General features: G+C 48.8%; 2 protein-coding genes across 2 annotated transcripts in view; both read right to left on the bottom strand.

Moving 5' to 3' along the window:
* ITGA10 (integrin subunit alpha 10) overlaps positions 1-15,370 on the bottom strand; it is a 17,796-nt gene extending 2,426 nt beyond the window's left edge. The window contains exons 1-27 of the mRNA XM_017515173.2: positions 14,908-15,370; positions 12,885-12,996; positions 12,577-12,686; positions 12,276-12,367; positions 11,926-12,040; positions 10,170-10,297; positions 9,549-9,697; positions 8,692-8,842; positions 8,337-8,502; positions 8,129-8,202; positions 7,761-7,905; positions 7,425-7,573; positions 7,044-7,187; positions 6,691-6,894; positions 5,908-6,038; positions 5,044-5,210; positions 4,807-4,949; positions 4,317-4,430; positions 4,026-4,111; positions 3,719-3,860; positions 3,456-3,548; positions 3,197-3,273; positions 2,963-3,052; positions 2,464-2,548; positions 2,180-2,293; positions 1,841-1,921; positions 1,497-1,610 (exon numbers count right to left, since the gene is read on the bottom strand). Coding sequence (XP_017370662.1) covers positions 1,497-1,610; positions 1,841-1,921; positions 2,180-2,293; positions 2,464-2,548; positions 2,963-3,052; positions 3,197-3,273; positions 3,456-3,548; positions 3,719-3,860; positions 4,026-4,111; positions 4,317-4,430; positions 4,807-4,949; positions 5,044-5,210; positions 5,908-6,038; positions 6,691-6,894; positions 7,044-7,187; positions 7,425-7,573; positions 7,761-7,905; positions 8,129-8,202; positions 8,337-8,502; positions 8,692-8,842; positions 9,549-9,697; positions 10,170-10,297; positions 11,926-12,040; positions 12,276-12,367; positions 12,577-12,686; positions 12,885-12,996; positions 14,908-15,043 — 3,312 coding nt within the window. The 5' untranslated portion in view covers positions 15,044-15,370. The remainder of the gene's footprint in view (positions 1-1,496; positions 1,611-1,840; positions 1,922-2,179; positions 2,294-2,463; positions 2,549-2,962; positions 3,053-3,196; positions 3,274-3,455; positions 3,549-3,718; positions 3,861-4,025; positions 4,112-4,316; positions 4,431-4,806; positions 4,950-5,043; positions 5,211-5,907; positions 6,039-6,690; positions 6,895-7,043; positions 7,188-7,424; positions 7,574-7,760; positions 7,906-8,128; positions 8,203-8,336; positions 8,503-8,691; positions 8,843-9,548; positions 9,698-10,169; positions 10,298-11,925; positions 12,041-12,275; positions 12,368-12,576; positions 12,687-12,884; positions 12,997-14,907) is intronic.
* Positions 15,371-16,604: 1,234 nt separating this feature from the next.
* Positions 16,605-19,525, bottom strand: part of PEX11B (peroxisomal biogenesis factor 11 beta) — a 9,504-nt gene continuing 6,583 nt past the window's right edge. Inside the window, exon 4 of the mRNA XM_017515166.1 lies at positions 16,605-17,817. Within this exon, the coding sequence (XP_017370655.1) occupies positions 17,412-17,817 (406 nt within the window). The 3' untranslated portion in view covers positions 16,605-17,411. The remainder of the gene's footprint in view (positions 17,818-19,525) is intronic.

Here is a 19,525-nt window from a genome sequence, read left to right as displayed (position 1 = left end):
CGGGGTTTCACCATGTTGACCAGGATGGTCTCGATCTCTTGACCTCGTGATCCACCCGCCTCGGCCTCCCAAAGTGCTGGGATTACAGGCGTGAGCCACCGCGCCCGGCAGATCTTCCATGTTAAAGGCAGGCTGTGCCTTACTAACCTTTGTGTCCTCTGTCCCTAGTAGATAGCACAGTGCCAAGTGTGCAGTGGTTTCTTAATGAATCTTTGTTGAACGCATGACTAGATTAATGAGAAAAAGATACCAAAGAAGGACAAACAGACTTGGAGAAGGGTGGTTTATCGGACTTGACTTCCCTAAAACGCATGACGACATCCCAGGGGTCTTGTGTTATTCAAGGTAGATATGGGAAAGCACAACACCAACCCTCGTGCCAAGCAGCTGTCATAAGTAAGATACCGCCTCCCTGCTCAGGAACTCGCAGTGACTCCTCACTGCCTGTCACCTTGAGCTCAGTCTCTCCCAGGCTTCAGAGGCCTTTCATCATCTAGATCCCTCTCACCTGCAAAATCTCACTTCCCACCACTTCCCAATACAAACCCTGCATGTTCTATCAATTATACATTCATTTAGCAAAAGTATATTAAGCACCTACAATGAGTTAGGCATGGGGCTAAATGTTGGGGATATTCTCCTCAGTGTCAACCTAATACAGAACCTTTGACATAATAGGCACTTGATTGATGATGATGATGATGATGATTTTTTTTTTTTTTAATAAAGACAGGGTTTCACCATGTTGGTCAGGCTGGTCTTAAACTCCCGACCTCAGGTGATTCGCCCACCTTGGCCTCCAAAGTGCTTGGATTACAGGCATGAGCCACCACGCCTGGCCCACTTGATTGATTATTATCTGATTAAATTTAGGTATCCTGTAAATGTCGATACAGCACTAAGGAATGGTAAGTGGAGGAAAATACAAGGAAAACAACTAGCTTCCATGGAGCATTCATCATATGTCCAGCTCATTATTCATTTATTCTTTTTTTTTGAGACGGAGTTTCCCTCTTGTTACCCAGGCTGCAGTGCAATGGCGCGATCTCGGCTCACCATAACCTCCGCCTCCTGGGTTCAGGCGATTCTCCTGCCTCAACCTCCTGAGTAGCTGGGATTACAGGCATGCGCCACCATGCCCAGCTAATGTTTTGTATTTTTAGTAGAGACGGGGTTTCACCATGTTGACCAGGATGGTCTCGATCTCTTGTCCTCGTGATCTACCCGCCTCGGCCTCCCAAAGTGCTGGGATTACAGGCTTGAGCCACCGTGCCCCAGCTCATTTATTCTTTATAACAACCACATGAAGTCAGTATTACTTCCCATTTTAGAGATTAGGAAAAAGAGGCTTAGGGAGATGAAGTAACTTGCTCATGGTCAAATAGCTAGTAAGAGGCAAATATGAAACTTGAGCATGGATCTGTCTACCTCCAAAACCTATGCTAAAGTTCCAGATAGGAGCGGAAGGGGGGAGTAGTTGAAAAGGAAAGGCTTACTCTTCGGAAAAATTCATTGTGAACCAGCCTCAATAGTCCAACAGAGACCTCAGTCCCCTTTGCCAGCTGCCCAAGGTGGCACCTCACCACCTGACACTGAGTATTGCTCCCATTCTAACAGAAGAAAGAGACAGATCAGGACTCTGGGGTGGAAAGCTCCCCTTCCCCCACCTCCAGTTCACACAACCTTGTCCCAAGGCACGTGACTCCATTTTCATTCCCACTGCAGATCAGGACCCTGGGGTGGAAAGAGCCCTTCGTCCCCACTCCAGTTCCCATCCCCTTGCCCCAAGGCACCTGACTCCCTTGCATTCCCACTTTGGACACCCCCCTGTGACTCCTACCAGTCTGTTTGTGTGTTGAAGCTCCTCTGGATGCACAGGGGGGCCTGGAGGCTCAGTCAAGTTTTGCACTGTGCAGCTTGCCTAGAGGAAGACCCTCCTGATGGGGTGAGGCTAGCCACTCAAGGCTGAGCAGGAACATATCCACACTCCTGTAGTTCTTCCCCTTAAAATTCCCTTTTTTTCCTCCCAAATAAGCCACATATGTAAAAAGAAAGCCCCCCCCAGAGGGCGGAGCCCCGAGAGCAGTGGCCCAACAGATAGGGAGCTGGGGTGGTGTCCAGCTTCAGTGAGACCACCAACTCAAGGTGGCAGGATTCCACGCACTCCGACCAGACTCACATTTTTAGTGATGACTTGAGACAGTGATAGGAAGTAATTGCCCCCATGGGCCACAGCTGGAAGGAAGGCTGAGATGATGAGGCCACTGACCACATAGCAGCCTAGATTCTGAACCTAAGAGGAAGGTTGGGAACAAGAAGAAGTGGGAGACAGAAGGTCCTTCCTCATCTGTTCCCCTTCGCCCTAGATACCATTAAAACCCAAGAGAGACTCTTCCCATCCTGTTCCCACAAGCCATTGTTCCCCCACCTACCCCTCATGCCAAGACCCCTCCAGCTTCTCACCCTGAGAGTGGTTTTGAATTCTGGGCCAGGACCCACCGGGAGGGTCCCATATGGGTAAACCTCATAGCGGTGCAGGGTAGACTCACTGTGTGAACACCAAGTCAGGAAGTGCATGGTCACAGTCATGACCCAGACACAGGGGCATGTGAGCAGCACACAGACATGGATTCAGAGGAGGCAGGGCCAGCATATGGATAAAGAGATGGGGGTACATGGAGAAGACAGAAGCAGAACATGACACAGACAATGCGAGCTTTATGGCTACATCCCACATCCCCTCATCCCAGCTCTAGTGCCCAAGGCCTGGCAAAACCCTACACCTAGGAAAGCAAGATGCTTAAAAGGGAAGGTTCAGCATAAACAGGATTGAGGGCAAAAAGACTGAGCAGCCACAAGGGCTTGGGTTTCTGGAAACACTGAGGCACATGGAAGGGGAGGGAAGAAGCATAAGGGTATGAGTCTGAAGTTAGAACTGGTCCCACCTAGAAGCTGGGCATACCTAGAGAACAGGAGCTGAGGCTCATATTGGACGTAGGCTGAGGTCTGAGCTGTGTTGTCTTGAAGGGTCGTATTTCTCTCCAGGCTGTCACTGTAGGGTCAGGGAGGAGAGGCTCACATCTCAACCCCTCCTCAGAAGACACCCTTCTCTGCTAATGGAGGAATCAATGCTGTTCCTCCCTACCCCTCAAGACTCAGCAGGAGAGGGCTGGAAGGAAGTTCCCTTTATTCTCACCTGCTGGCAGTCAGCTTCATGAAGATCTGGCTCAGAAGAGAGGAACAGCTAAACTCAAACTCTAGCAGAAAGGTTACCTAGGGGCAGGGGACATGGGGTAATGGTAGAGTCTTCCTCATGGAACAACTACAGAGGATCGGGAACCTTTGTGTGCCTCCTTCCCTGAAGTCCCAGGACCCTCAGATCCCAGTCCCTGCTCTCCTAGAGCCACCCTAGACTCTAGCTCTCCTAGAATCTAGGAGGCTAGACCCCAACTCACCTTGGCTCCAGTCTGGAAGACAGGATGCCCCACACTGCAGAGCCGGGCATGAGCAGAAGGGGCCGCACATTCCACCTTTATTGTGCTGTCCCTCTGAGGGCAGGGGAATGGAGATGGAAGCTGGAGCTGGGGCTGCAACTGCTGTCCTCCCACAGCCTCTAAACACTGAGCTTTCCCTACAACACCTCACAGCTGAGGCCAACACCCCAATCTTCTTTCTCCTCGTTTCTTTCCTCCTCCCCCACCCCCTCCTCCCAGGGCACCTGAGGAGTGAGACTGGCCAGGTGGAGGTTTCCAGAGAAGATGAGACTCAGGCTAGTATTGTAAGCATTTTCCTTCCTGTTCTCCAGAGTTGCGGATACCAGCACTTTCCGCCGGCCACCTCGAACCACAAATGGAGCCTTCCTAGGAGTGGTGAATGAGGGAGAGACCAGGAGTTGAAGGAGCAGAGTGCTAGAAGTCTCACTTTTGTGATCATGGGTAAGAAACAACTCCCTTCCCCCAGCTCCCTTCAAGTCCCTTCCAGTCTGTCTCGGTCACCCTGGTTTGCCCAGCACATGCCCATCCAACCTGGAGCCTCTGAGGTCCATATTCATTTGAAGCACCAGGTCTGTGACACATTCATTGTCAGGGCCACAATCCTTTGAGAAGGGGACCTGGAAGAAAGGGAAGGGGCTAAGGGCTGAGAGGAAAGCAAGCAGGGAAGGAATAGAATGGGGAGAAAGTGAAAAGACAAAAGTGGGTATATTTTGATTAGAGGAGCCCAGGTCAGATTTCACCATGGTCTCAGGTCCTCTCCCTCCCTTTTCTCTTGAAGGAGGGGAGCGTTGGGACCAGGAGGCAGGGCATGGCACTGCTGACCAGCTTTTGTATGGAGGTGGGTGAGCCCTCATCCAGCACAGGCCCTGGCTTTGTGGTGTTGTCCAAGGCAAAGGTCACAGTCAAGGCCATTGGCCTGAGGTAATCTGATGTATCCTGAAGGAAAAGAGCCATAGAGCCAAAGATAATGTGATAATTGTAGTGATCATTTATGAAGCATTTCTTGTGTGCTGGGCACTGTCCTAAGATCTTATCTGTATTACCAGGTTTAATTTTAATACAACTCCTATGATATAGTTATTGTCATTATCACCCCTTTGCAGACAAGAAAACTGAGGTTTGGACTTGTCAGAATTCACAGGTGGTAAATGGAAGAGCTAGATTCAAACCCAGATCAGCCCTGACTCGAGTCTGAATCATCTCCTTTTCCTGGCTTTGGCTTCCTTGCTGATCCAGCTGAAATTCCTCCTCCAACCCAGCCTTCTCCTCATGCTCAGGCCCTGATGCAAAGCAGTTGCTGCCCTCCCCTTACCAGCACATGGAAGTGTAGCTGCTCACAGGTGACATTCCCCACACTGAGCCGGAGCCTCCGAGCGGACAGCCTCTGGCCAGAGCCATCGAATGCTGCACGTGCCCCCGCCGTCCATTCATCCAGTGACGCTGTGAACCTCATGTCTGAATGGAGGAGGCCAGAGTGAGTGTGGAAAGGGGTCCAGTGAGGAAGCAGGCAAGGGGTTGAGAGTTGCCTGCGATGCCTTTAGTCACTCACAGAATCGGCGATCCCAGCGACCGGGAGTATGGGAGGTCACTTGGAAGCAAAGGGCTGCAGTCGCACAGACTGCCTCCTGGCCTCGCCGCCTGCAGTCCCGCTGAACCACACTGATGGCGTCTGGGGTCACCTCCAGCGATGGGGCCAGGTGGACAATGGGTCGGGAGCTGGTAACAGTGTGGAAAAGAAATTCTAGCCGTAGGAGATGAGCCCTCTGAGAAGTGCAAGCCCCGTGTTTGAAGGAGGAGGAGCTGGAAGCACATGTCACCTACCCACAAACCCTTGGACAGAAGTGAGATAATAGATTCATGTCACTGATTCTTTTTTTTTTTTTTTTTTGAGATGGAGTCTCACTCTGTGGCCCAAGCTGGAGTGCAGTGGGGCGATCTCACCTCACTGCAACCTCCGCCTCCTAGGTTCAAGTGATTCTCCTGCCTCAGCCCCTTGAGTGGCTGGGATTACAGGCACCCACACCAGGCCCAGCTAATATTTTGTATTTTTAGTAGAGATGGGGTTTCACCATGTTGGCCAGGCTGGTCTTGAACTCCTGGCCTCAAATGATCCTCCTACCTCGGCCTCCCAAAGTGCTGGGATTACAGGGGTGAGCCACTGCACATGGCTCTGGATTCACTTCAATAAGTACTTATATGCTAGGCACTGTGTTAAAGCAGTTATCTGGATCAGCTCATTTAATCCTCACAATAAACCTATAAGGTAGGTACTATTATTGTCATTTTATAAAGTAGGAATGGAGACAAGGAGTAAGTTGATGAACAAACCCCAATCTCAATCTGTGACTTTAAGGCCCTTGCCTTAAACATATATGCTATGCTGTCCACTGCTACCTGAGCTGGGACCCCTCACCTGAGCAGGATGGCTGCCCCCTGGGCACCCACAGCCACATCAACCAGATCATCTCCATCCAGATCTAGCCGGCCATCCACACTTCGGCCAAAGTAGCTGAGGGCGTGTGGCATGGAGGCAGCAGCAATCCTCTGAGAGGAAGAGAGAGGAGACTGAGGCAGGGACTCATACACCTGGTCTCGCAGGCCTCCTGCCTCGAGCTCTCTCTCTCTCTCTCTCTCTCTTCCTTTCCTTTCTCCTTTCGCTTCTCCTTTCCTTTCCTTTCTTTGAGACTGAGTTTCATTCTTGTTGCCCAGGCTGGAGTGCAATGGGATGATCTCGGCTCTCTGCAACCTCTACCTCCCAGGTTCAAGCGATTCTCCTGCCTCAGCCTCCAGAGTAGCTGGGATTACAGGCATGCACCACCATGCCTGGCTAGTTTTTTATATTTTCAGTAGAGACAGGGTTTCTTCATGTTGGCCAGGCTGATCTTGAGCTCCTGACCTCAGGTGATCTGCCCACCTCGGCCTCCCAAAGTGCTGGGATTACAGGCGTGAGCCACCACACCCGGCCATGCCTTGCTCTTTATAACCCTCCTATCAGGCATGGGAGTAAGAGAAACTTGCCTGCGTTCAGGAGTTCTTGATTAGCAACCTGTATCCTACCTCACTGCCTTACGTTTTTGCCTAATAAAAGCAATTGTTCTGTTTGGGTCTCAAGCCAAGGGGACTATTGACAAGCAAAGAGCATCCCTCCCTTCCCTTTCCTACAACCATGCCCCCACTTTATTTGGGTACTCCAGACCTGGGCAGGATGGGGCCTGACTCCACTCTGGGTTCCATGGTACAGGTACAGTGCTCCCTGGTGCCCATCCTCCAGAGGCGCCCCCACAGCTACATCAGCAAAACCATCTTGGTTGAGATCGGGAAGAGCACCCATGGCAAAGCCAAACCGAGCATCCTGGGGGGGTTCTGACTGAAGTGTTCCTTGGAGGGTCAGCAAGGTCTGCTGGTGGGGGAGAGAAAATAGAAGATGCTAATCTGGCAGCCCCAACCTCTCAGCAAACCCTCAAATGTGTGTGGCTTTCCTCCTTTTCTCCCTCCATCCCTATGGTGGAAGTCCAGGGTGTGTGTTGGGGGGGTCCCAGCAAGTCTTACCTGGCCCACCAGATACACATAAACACGTCCTGTTTCCTTGTTCTGGGGTCCCAGGAACATGGGGGCAGCCACAAGTAAGACATCAGTTGTTCCATCCCTATCTGTATCCAATGGGCAGAGCTCACTGCCAAAGTATGAACCAATCTGGGGAAGGGTGGGTGATGACGACCCCAGAGAAAAGGGAAGGTGATTGTAGACAAGCAGACTCAGTGGGAAGCACTCACCAGCCTGCCAGTCTGCTCCTTACATCCCTGACAGACTCTGCCAACCAGAATTCCACACAGACTTTGCAGGCCTCTCTCTTACCCACTTCACACTCCTCCCTGACAGCCCGGAGATCCCTGGGAATCCAAAGGTCCCACCCTTCCTTGGATGCCCTACCTGCTCCCCCTGGAGGCTCTGGGCAACCCTCACAGCCCCATCTTTCTTAAGCTGGAAGGCGATGACTTTTCCTCGATGTCTAAATCGAGGAGCCCCAGAGAGAAAGAGGCGGCGTCCACCCGGCAAAAGCATGGAAGAAACAGAGTAACCTGGAAGTGGGCAAAGTAACAGAGGTAAAGGGAAAGAAGATGGGATCCAGAGAAGGGGGTTTCCCTAAAGGCATAGGAGGAGGTCAATGAGAAACTGCATGAGTTAAGAGGGAGTATTTCATACCCCCCACTAGGGATGTATTTCCTCCCCTACCCTGCAAGTCCTCCGCAACTCTCTGCTACTCACCCAGGTAGGCTGCATGGTTCTGCAATGCAGGGGGGAACTCGTCTTCCAGAGCCATTCGTGGGGGGAAAAGGCGGTGACCTCCTTCAAGCCATAGCACAGAGCCCCCCCAGTCATAGGCCCCCACCATTCCAAAGAGAATCCCATCCTGTGGGACAGGAGCAGATGGGGTCACAGAGAAGACAGTGGAGAATAAAGAGGAAAAAACGTTCCACGAGTGAAAAGGTCACTGAGGGTCTGTTGGGCTCAGTAGGAAAGGAATGGGAAGGTAAGCATGGAGGCTGGTTAAAGGAGGAATCTGGAGGGCCCTGCTGTTGAAGTTATGTGAATCAGAGAACGGGAGAAGTCACGAATGGGTCAATCTGTCCAACCTTTAGCCGATGAGTGGAGAAACCAATCTGAGACATTTCCAGCCCAAAGGAGCTTTCATTTTCTGCATGGGACCCTTGGTCATGAGAAAATATTGAGACAGTATCAGGGGAAGACAGCTCCCCCTTTGACCTACTGAACTCACTCCAGAGCCCCACTTACACTTCAAAGCTCCTCCCATCCTATCCATTTCTCCAGAGTAATCCTTACCTTCGAGGCCAAAAATCCGATCTCCTAGCGCATCCACAATGTCAGTCAGAGCAGCCTCATCTGTGACATTGAAGAAGAATCGCTCATCTGGATCACTGGCAATAGTTCTAATTTCTCTCAGGAAAGAGCTGGGATCTCGCTGCCGCCGGAGGTAGTGACCAAGGACCTGAAAGGTCATGAGATCAAGGAATGAGGCATTAGAGTTGGTACAGAACACAGTCAACTGACATGAAGTGGCTGAAGTCTGGGAAGTAGTTAATGCCCTTGTTTTCCTCAAGTTCCCAGTCCTTGGACAGTTCACAAGATGCTGCCCTCCCCCACCTCCAGCCCTTCCAGATCCAGGGTCAATTCTCACTGCAATCCCGTAGCGTGTCACTCTTCCAGCCTCACAGGCCTTTAGTGCTGCAGGAAGCTCCTCTCCATCGTGGGACTCTCCATCAGTGACAACCACCAGCAGCCTGGCAGCCTCGGGTCGGCCCCCATGGGACTGACTGAACCCTTCTGTGCTGAGAAGAGAGAGAAAGCAGTGAGGTGTGATCAGACGTATGCAAACACACACACACACGCGCGCGCACACACACACACACAATTTAGCATCAGCAGTTCACTGAGTTCGGGCATCTTGCCTTCTAGGCCATTTCCTGAGCATCTAAGATGGAAACGGGCATGTAGTGACAGCTCAAATGTTTGAATGTCATAGAACATACAGAGTAGCTTATCAATGCAAATAAGTACAACATTCATACACTCAGATTCATTCAACAAATATTGCACTTGAGAGGACAAATACTAAGGAAATACAGAACAGAAGAGAATGCTCCGGGCAGGGACGCCTCCCAGAGATGAGTTGTTTTGTTTTGTTTCAGTTTTACCACCTCGCCCTAGAGATGAGTTTTGGATCATGTTTGGAACATGGGCTGGGACATCAGTAGTGGAGAACCTGAGGGCCAGGATCATTGTTGGAGTGGACGGATAGAAAGAGAATTCTGTCTGTGAAACATGGAGAGACACAGGCGTAGACACTTCGCAGAAATGCAGAGAGAGGGAGTGCAATGACAACTTCTTAGCCTTCCTCTGGGCCCCATTCATGTACATACAAAAAGATAAGCATGCAAGACACCTCGGGTTATACACACTGCACTCCAAACGCGCCCTAACTCTTCTAAGCCTTCATTGCTCTAGCCTCCCCCACCCCTCTTCCCAGCGCCTCACCAGGCCACCATTATTGCTTGGGCAGTCTTTGTTTCTCGTCCCTCCCGCCGACTGAGGTTCTTTGCTGCTCTCACCACTTCTTCCTTGGTTCGGAAATCTCCCAGGGACCACTCATGTACAGGGCTCTCCCCATACTGTACCAGTCCCACCTGGGAATAAAGTGCGTTCAAATGCAATGTTGTATATGGGATGGGGGGAGAGGAGGAAGAAGAAAGTGTGTGAGAGAGGAGAGATGAACACATGGATACTACTGAAGACACCACCTACATTCATCTCCTCTCTGTCCCTCCCCTTCCAAGCCCATCCATATTGCCATTTGCTCTTTCTCTAAGAGATGAGGTCTCACTCTTTCACCCAGGCGGGAGTGCAGCTGTGTGATCAAAGCTCCCTGCAGCCTCAAACTCAGGGGCTCAAGTGATCTCTTGCCTCAGCCTCCCCAGTAGAAGGGCTGCAGGTACATGCCACCATGCCTGGCTAATTTTTTTTCCTATTTTTAGAGATGAGGTCTCACTATACTGCCCAGGCTAGTCTTGAATGCCTGGCCTCAAGGGATCCTCCCACCTCTACCTCTTGAGTAGCTGGCACAAACAACTGCACCCAGCTCATATTGCCTTCTCTTACCTGTATCTGTTCCGGGTCAATAAACAGTTTCCCTACCAGTCTTCGCAGGAAGGTCTGAACTTCAGACCAGGGGTAGATGCTGTTGGAGCCATCCAAGACGATGACCACATCCATGTACGTTGGGCAGCCTAGAAGGAAGGATATGGTGATGGGAAACACAGAGGTAGAAGACACTGAGCTGGGGCAACAAAGGAAAGAGGTTACAGGATGACACATTCAATTTAGACATTTATAAGGCACTTCTTACATGCAGAGAAGGTAGTGTGCCAGGCTCTGTGTAAGTGTAGAAATTAACAAAAGATTACTTTAGTAATTTTAGTAATTGTAAGTATATATATATAAATGTATATATATGTGTGCATGTATATATAGGTCTATAAACACACACATATACCCATTTATATACATAAATATAATTTCTGTGTAAAATGTTCTTATTATTTATTTATTTATTTTTTTTTTTGAGGTGGAGTTTCGCTCTTGTTACCCAGGCTGGAGTGCAATGGCGAGATCTCGGCTCACCGCAACCTCTGCCTCCTGGGTTCAGGCAATTCTCCTGCCCCAGCCTCCCGAGTAGCTGGGACTACAGGTGTGCGCCACCATGCCCAGCTGATTTTTGTATTTTTAGTAGAGACGGGGTTTCACCATGTTGACCAGGATGGTCTCAATCTCTTGACCTCGTGATCCACCCGCCTCGGCCTCCCAAAGTGCTGGGATTATAGGCGTGAGCCACCGCGCCCGGCCATAAAATGTTCTAAAAAACAAGAAGGAATTAAATGCTAGGTAGGAACACAGCATGACTCTGTACTGTGAGGGAATGAAAGAGGATTGGTTCTGATGGTGGGGAATGAAACGCAGTAGCAACTAAGAAGATAATGAAGACTGAAAATGTTTAAGGAGAAGATAATATAGGGAAAAGCATTTGGGCAGAGAACATTTTGTTTGTTTTTGAGACAGAGTCTCACTCTGTGGCTCAGGCTGGAGTGTAGTGCCATAATCATGGCTCACTGCAGCCTTGACCCCCTGGGCTCAAGTGATCCTCCCTCCCGAGTAGCTGGGACTGCAGGCATTTACCACCATGCCTGGCTAATTTTTTTATTTTTTATTTTTGTAGAGAAGGGGGTCTCTCTATGTTGCCCAGGCTGGTCTCAAACTCCAGACCTCAAGCAATACTCCTGCCTTGGTCTCTCAAAATGTGGGGATTACAGGCATGAGCTACTGCACCAGGCCAGATCATGGACTCCTGATAAGGAGTCTGAATTATTATTATTATTATTATTATTATTGAGACGGAGTCTCACTTACTCTGTCACCCAGGCTAGAGTGCAGTGGTGTGATCTCAGCTTACTGCAACCTCCACCTCCTGGGTTGAAGCGAGATTCTCCTGCCTCAGCCTCCCGAGTATCTGGCATGTACCACCATGCCCGGCTAATTTTTTTTTTTGTTTGTTTGTTTGTTTGTTTTGTAGAGACGGGGTTTCACCACGTTGGCCAGGCTGGTCTCGAACTCCTGACCTCAAGTGATCTGCCCACCTTGGCCTCCCAAAGTGCTGGGATTACAGGTGTGAGCCACCACACCTGGCCAGGAGTCTGAATTCTAATCTGTTAGGAAACATGGAGCTTTTGCAAGCACATTAGGTAGCACTGAGGCTAGCCATGCAGGCCCTCTGCCAGGCATCATACCCCTTTGCCCCATCTTTTTCCCTCCCAGTATCCCATTCCAGGAACTAAGTCCTCAGGCCCTTCCTCTGGCTCACGTTGGGCAGTGGGTGCCAGGCTTCCCTGGGGCCGGAATGAAGCATCCACATGGGCACATATCCCAGAACTGAAGACAGAGCTGCCACAAGCACGAGACCAGAGAGGGGCACAGGCCTGAGGATGGGGGAAATAGTTACTCCCAGGCTTGGGAGGGCACCCTGAGAACATGCTCCCAGTCGAAGGCGGCATGAAGACCACTCCCCGACATTACCTACCTTGCTTTCTAGGGTTTTTAAGTTCTTGACCACCCCTCCCCCTGCCGCTACAGACCACGTTCCCTTACCACACTGCTCTTTTTTCTGCTATGGACCTTCAGAGAGACACTGCAACCACCCTTTCCTTAGCTCACCATGAATCCCCCATCACCATCTGTCTCTAACAGAGACATCCCCAGGTGCATATTCACAGCAGGATGAGATGAATTTCCCAGTTGATAGTCACCTGGTTGGAAGGAGGTGGAAGAAAATGAGATCATGGGGTCACAGATGGGGCACTTAAATTCATGTGATTTTGGAGAATAAGCAGGGATTGATATTAGATTGGGGACAGGGAGTATGTGAATTTTAGCGGTGAAGAAGCTGAGGTATGGGGGTTGAAACTTGTAGGGTATCAAGGCCAGGAGTTAGGAGGAAAAGGGTCAGGAATCTTACCTAAGTGGCCCTTGGCACATGGGGCATTGTGGCCCCCCCCTACAGGGCAGCGATAAACGTCCCCCCTCCGGTCGCCTGAAGGCCCATCCCAGGGGGCGCCCACCAGCATCCTGGGAGGAGGATGTGAATATAAGCATAGGGCAAACATGATCGTTGACATAGGCCAAAGGGAAAGAGCATGGAGGTGGCAAGTTTAGAGCCCCAGCCACTTTCAAAAGGCCAGATGAGTTTAGAGTCCCATCTATCTTGCCTCCCCTTTTGAGCACTCCTGCAGTCCCAATCCCATGGCACTCTGGTTTCTTCCTCACCATCGCTGTCCACCCACAACGTGTTGTAAGACGCTGTAGCCAAATTCCGCTCCTGGCGGCCCTGGGAATAGGCGTGGGTGATGGTCATCCAGGTTAAAGGGGGAGCAGAGACCTGTGGGACAAGGATCATAAGGTTAGCATGAGGTAGTGAATGACTAGAGGCACAGCCAGAGAGAAGCTGTGAGGGAATCTCTTAATCTCAATCTGTCTGCCTGCTTTTTCACTCATAAGCTTTTCTGGCCTCTCTCAGAGTCATGTATTCAGAGCCCCAGGCAAAGATGATCCCCTTCCTGTGTTTGTGTCCAGATGCCTAACCTATGGCCCTCTGCCATGCTGATGTACAGCTGTATTTCCATTCCCACCCCTGAAATTTCATTCACAGACATGTCTGAAAAGGTCAAGTTACTCTTTTCCACATCATTCCTCCTACACAATCTCCTCAACAAACTGTGAGGTCAAAAGAGGGAGAGGGCCTTTCTGTAGCCCCAGAACAACCATTGCTTCCAATTCTCCCCAAATGAAAGGAAGCTAAGGAGCACTGCACATCTGGCTCTCTCCTTCTCTCTTCCTGACTCCCAGTGTCATTGTCACACTCTGTCTTTCTCCAATGTCTAGGTCCCTGGTTGATTGCAGCCTTGGAAATCTCAGTAGCAATTAACTGGGTGGGGCCACCCGCCTGCCCACACACATAGTTTGCCATCCATCCTTGCCAAGGGTCCCATCACCCCAATGTTTCCCACAACCTGCTTCCTTTTTAACTCATCTACTCTCCCCACTACCTCCATGGTTTCTTCAGCCTTCAGCCCACTCTAAAGGTGCCCCCTCCTGGCCGATCTTCCCTTTGACCCCAATGCCTTTAAAATCAGAGCTGGTATTTTAGGAAACAACGATTACAGGGCACTGCCAAGGGAAAATTCCAGGCCTCATGTCTTTCCCATGGTTCTTTTCCCAACTACGTCTTGCTCTGTACTTCTAAGCAACCCCTTCTCGGGCTACCCTTCACCCCCACCCCCCACACCATTACCAATGGCTATAGCTTTATCCCAAACCATGCTCATTTGCAGAAAGGTGTTTTGTATGTGAGCAATTTTGCATCCAAAAAACTGGCAGGGCTATATGAAACTGCAGCTTATTGGTTAGATGAATCAGAAACTGCAGCTTATTGGTTAGATGAACCCAGAGTTCTGACCACATAGTTAGTCAGTTATGCCTCAAGTCCCAGGGACCACCAAGGGTAAGGAGAAGTTAGGGAGGGGATAATAGGAATCAGACTGGCCACGTGGAAGGTCACATCTCATTTCTTTTTCATCTTCTTGCTCCTACAGGGCTTAGGATGAAAATTTTATATATTTAGATACAAATCTTGGCCAGGCATGGTGGCTCATGCCTGTAATCCCTGCACTTTGGGCAGCTGAGGTGGATGGGTTGCTTGAGTCCAGGAGTTAAAGACCAGCCTGGCCAACTCTGTTGGCCAACTAGACATGGCAAAACTCTGTCTCTTAAAAAAAAAAAATTAGCCAGGCATGGTGGTACATGCCTATAGTCCCACCTATTCGGGAGGCCAAGGTGGGAGGATCACCTCAGCCTGGGAGGTTGAGGCTAGAGTGAGTTATAATCATGCCACTGCACTCCAGCTGGGGTGACAGAGTGAGACCATGTCTCAAAATAACAACAACAACAAAAACTGGGCATGGTGGCGTGTACCTTGTAGTCCCCACTACCGAGCCACTGCATTCCAGCCTAGGCAACAAAGTCAGACCCTCTCTTTAAAAAATAATCATTATTATTATTAGATACAAATCTTACATAAGGTCCTAGGCAGCTTTAGCCCCTGCCAGTCCCAATATTGAAACAGTCATACATGAGGGCATAAAAATGCACAAGCACACAGCCACTCATACAAGAAATACAGGACCAGAGTTTGCTTCCTAACCTAAATTCCAAAGAATTTTAACCGTCCCAATTCCAAACAATCTATATATCTTCCATTCCCACCAGAAACCAAGAAGTTAACCTCCCTCACCTGTCAGGAGCATCAGGGGCAAGCACAGGTGAGTGACGAGGGGGAGCTCCATGCCTGATCGTTTTGTCCAGTATGAGAAGTTCTCTGGCCTCTGTCTGTCCCTCTCTTTTTCTGTTTTCTTTACTTTCCCTCCCATCCTGCCCCCTCCCACTGGCAGCTAAAAATAAAGTTGAAAGGAATGGGAGGAGTGATGGTGGGGAACTGCGGGGAGCCCCAGACCAAGGAAAGGACTGAGTAGTCTTAGTCTATTTCTCTGCCTTGGTGCTGCCCCCTGCAGGCCTCATCTCTATATCCAAAGAGAACATTTTTTTTTTGCCCATTTCAGCCATTTCTTCTTTTCTTCCCTTTATTGTTGCCAGGTTAATAATACTTTCTTCAAATTTGGAACAGGAGTAGGAATTATTTTTTTTTTAATAAGAAAAAATCTTAAACTTTTGTCTAAAAGTTTTAGACAATTTTTTTTTAGATGGAATCTTGCTCTGTAGCCCAGCTGGAGTGCAGTGGCCTAATCTCGGATCACTGCAACCTCTGCCTCCCAGGTTCAAGGGATTCTCCTGTCTCAGCCTCGAGTAGCTGGGATTACATGTATTCACCACCACACCTGGCTAATTTTTGTATTTTTAATAGAGATGGGGTTTTACAATGTTAGTCAGGATGGTCTTGAACTCTTGACCTCATGATCTGCCCAACTCGGCCTCCCAAAGTGCTGGGATTACAGGTGTGAGCCACTGCACCTGGCTAGAGAAATTATTATTATTTATATTGAGAATAGAGACAGGGTTTCACTATGTTGCCCAGGCTGGTCTTGAACTCCTGAACTGAAGGAATCCTTCTGCCTCAGCCTCCCAAAGTGAGCCACTGTACCCGGCTGGGAGGTAGGGAATCGATCCTTTTTTTTTTTTTTTTTTTTCTTTTTTAAGGCAGAGTCTCACTCTGTCACCCAGGCTGGAGTGCGGTGGTACAATCTTGGCTCACTGCAACCTCTGTCTCCCAGGTTCAAGCATTTCTCATGACTCAGCCTCCCATGTAGCTGGGACTACAGGCACATGCCACCATGCCTGGCTAATTTTTGTATTTTTAGTCGAGGTGGGGTTTTACCATGTTGGCCAGGCTGGTCTTGAACTCCTGACCTTAAGCGATCCAACTGCCTCAGCCTCCCAAAGTACTGGGATTGCCAGCATGAGCCACCACTCCTGGCCGATAGATTCTTTTCACCTCCTCACCTAATTATCTCAACCTGTAATACGGAAAATCAAAGAGCTGACAGCAGTGGTATCATTTCCCTACCCACCTAGGGGAGTCCCAACATGTGAAGACACAGCTCCAAATTCTTACCAGCCCGAATCCACTTGATTCTGTTCTTGGCTCTTAGCCTATGCTGACATGTGGCATTCTACTTCTTAGAGGAACTATATCTGAATTGGTATGAGATGTGTTTTGCGGAGCCAGGATAATAACTTTAGTATTAGACCATCCCTCTGCTACTCCAACTCCTCAACTAGGTTATAGACTTCTTAAAGTCGTGGAGCTTCTTAGATTTTTGGATGCCCGTTACTTCGTATTTTGCTTTGCATACTGTAGGCGCTCAATAAAAGTAATGTGGGTGATGTTAGTGGCTAATCCCATGAAAAACCCAAACCACAGTGACAGAAATAGGGGCTTCAAATGACCAAAAAGTGAGGGACCAGACTAAACGCTGATGAGCAAACTAACTTTAATTTGCTTACCTGAAAGGCTTGCTCTTCATTATTGGCACAGGCCACATCTATTTACACAGAATCATTGTACAGTATTTACAGGAAGATGCTAGACACAGCATCATTCTGGATAAGCAACGAAGGGGTAAGAACAGGCTAGGGAATAAAGCTCTGAAATCAGTGTCAGCAGAAATCTGAAGGTATGTGTACAAGGAAGGATAAGGGCCAAATCACAAGCAAAGTTGGTGAGGTAGACACGAGGGAGGAAGAGGAAACGTCAAACAGCTTGTGGTGCAGAGATACGAGGGAAGAGTCCACTGGCACATCAAGGCTTAAAAATTATGATTTGGAATGTGAAGAAGGAAAAATCTGCCATAAGCCACCTCTGTGAGAAAAAAGAAGGCAATTAGAACCTTACAGACAAAATCTTATACTTCTCCTAAAAAAGTAATTCTGCTGATTAAATCTCTGGATAGAATGAGATTTAATAATAATAAAAAAAAAGACAGATGGACACAGAATCTTAAATAGACTTAAGAGGCACAAAGTAAACACATTCAAGAGAGACATAGACAATGAAAGAGGAAAAGAACAGAAGCCCAGGCACATCTAGAAATTAGAGTCATCCTATTAACTTCATAGTCACCTTTCCTCAACTCATCCTCCCCAAAGCTCGTCCTCCACCCCAAATCCCTGAATTTCTAATTTGAACTTTTTAACTAGAATTAGAAGGAGGCTGGCACATGAGGGATGATCTAAGATTCCATCTCACCAATTTAGGTCCCCCCCTTATCCTGTACCAGAAAGTCAGGGCTTGAGTCGTAGCCAGGGATAGATTAGGGTGAGAATAGACAGGATGGAGGACACGAGGCCACAAAGCCCCACAATCCCAGGGCCACAACGCCAGAGGCCTAGTTTGTCCAGTGGAATGAAGAGATCACAGGCATTTCTGACCACATCCAGCAGAAGTGGGGGATGACCTCTAAGGACTCGAGCCAGGAGCAGGACTTGGAGCCGAAGTTTCAGAGCCAGTTGGGGCAGACCTCCTCCTGGGGTCCCTGGTCCCCCAAGTCCCCCAGTTTCAATTCCTCCTGGGACTCCTCCTCCGGAACCTTTCAGTCGCCGGCTACAAGCTGAAGACTCTTGTTCCATCAGTAGGCGAATCTCATAAGCATCACGGCTCAAATTCATGATGAGGGAAAACAAATAGTACCTGATACACAGAGCAAAAGGGTCAGTAAGGACATGTGTACCTACTTAACATATCCAACATCATATTTTAGCATTTTCTTTTCCTGAAGCACAAAGAGATTACGTATTAGGTCACCAGAAGTGAAGTGAATGCTATTACCCCTATTAGAAATGTCCTCCCTTGAGGAAATTATGCCAAATAAAATAAGCCAGACGCAGAAAGACAAATACTGCATAATCTCACTTATATGTGAGGCTAAAATGAGGCCAGGTGTGGTGGCCCATGCCTGTAATCCCAGCACTTTGGGAGGCTGAGACTGGCGGATCACCTGAGGGCAGGAGAACGAGACCAGCCTGGCCAACATGGCGAAAACCTATCTCTACCAAAAATACAAAAATTGGACAGGCGTGGTGGCTGGCGCCTGTAATCCCAGCTACCTGGAAGGCTGACGCAGGAGAATCACTTGAACCTGGGAAGCAGAGGTTGCAGTGGGCCAAGATCTCACCACTGCACTCCAGCCTGGGCGACAGAGCAAGACTCTGTCTAAAAAAAAAAAAAAAAGCAGCCTAACTCATAGAGGCACAGAATAGAATGGGGGTTGCCAGGGGTTGGGGAGTGAGTGAGGGAAATGGGAAAATACTGGTCAAAGCATACAAGTTTCAATTACGCAAGATGAATAAGTTCTGGAGATCTGATGTACAGCACTGTGACCATAGTTAACAATGCTGTAGTGGCTGGGTGCGGTGTCTCATGCCTGTAATCCCAGCATTTTGGCAGCTCAGGGCAGGTGGATCCTGAGGTCAGGAGATCAAGACCATCCTGGCTAACATGGTGAAACCCTGTCTCTACTAAAAATACAAAAAAATGAGCTGGGTGTGGTGGCAAGTGCCTGTAATCCAAGCTACTCAGGAGGCTGAGACAGGAGAATCGCTTGAACACAGGAGGTGGAGGTTGTGGTGAGCCGAGATGGCACCACTATACTCCAGCCTGGGCAACAGAATCAGACTCTATCTCAAAAAAAAACCAAAAAACCAAAAAACAGAAAACCAAACAATGCTGTATTGTATACTTGAAATCTGCCAGGAGGGTAGATCTTAAGTGTTCTTACCATAAAGGAAAAAAGGTAACCATGTGAGGTGATAGGTATGTTAATTAGCTTGATTGTGGTGATCATTTCATAATGTACACGTACAAATATCGAGCAGAAAGTCCTTAAATATAGACTATTTCTTTTTCTTTTTTTTTATTTGAGACAAAGTCTTGCTCTGTCACCCAGGCTGGAGTGCAATGGCATGATCTCAGCTCACTGCAATCTCCACCTCCCAAATTCAGGCGATTCTCCTGCCTCAGCCTCCCGAGTAGCTGGGACTACAGGCACGTGCCACCATGCCCGCCTAATTTTTCTATTTTTAGTAGGGATTGGGTTTCATTATGTTGGCCAGAATGGTCTCCATCTCCTGACTTTGTGATCTGCCCGCCTCAGCCTCCCAAAGTGCTGAGATTACAGGCATGAGCCACCTCGCCTGGCCAATACATACAATTTCTATTTGTCAATTATGCCCCAATAAAAATGAAGAAACAAAGTCCTCTCACCATTCTGTAACTAATATATGTTTATGTGATCTGCATACGATCCTGGTTTAAACTTCATGAGCATCATAAAATCTTCCAAGGTCAATCTCAAATTTCATTTTTTTTCAGATGTTTATTTCATATCTCATAAAGTGAA

This window comes from Cebus imitator, unplaced genomic scaffold, assembly GCF_001604975.1.
Source record: "Cebus imitator isolate Cc_AM_T3 unplaced genomic scaffold, Cebus_imitator-1.0 Scaffold543, whole genome shotgun sequence".
Lineage (NCBI taxonomy): Eukaryota > Metazoa > Chordata > Mammalia > Primates > Cebidae > Cebus > Cebus imitator.
The sequence above is the reverse complement of the archived record's forward strand: the minus strand, read 5'-3'. Positions and strand labels throughout refer to the sequence as shown.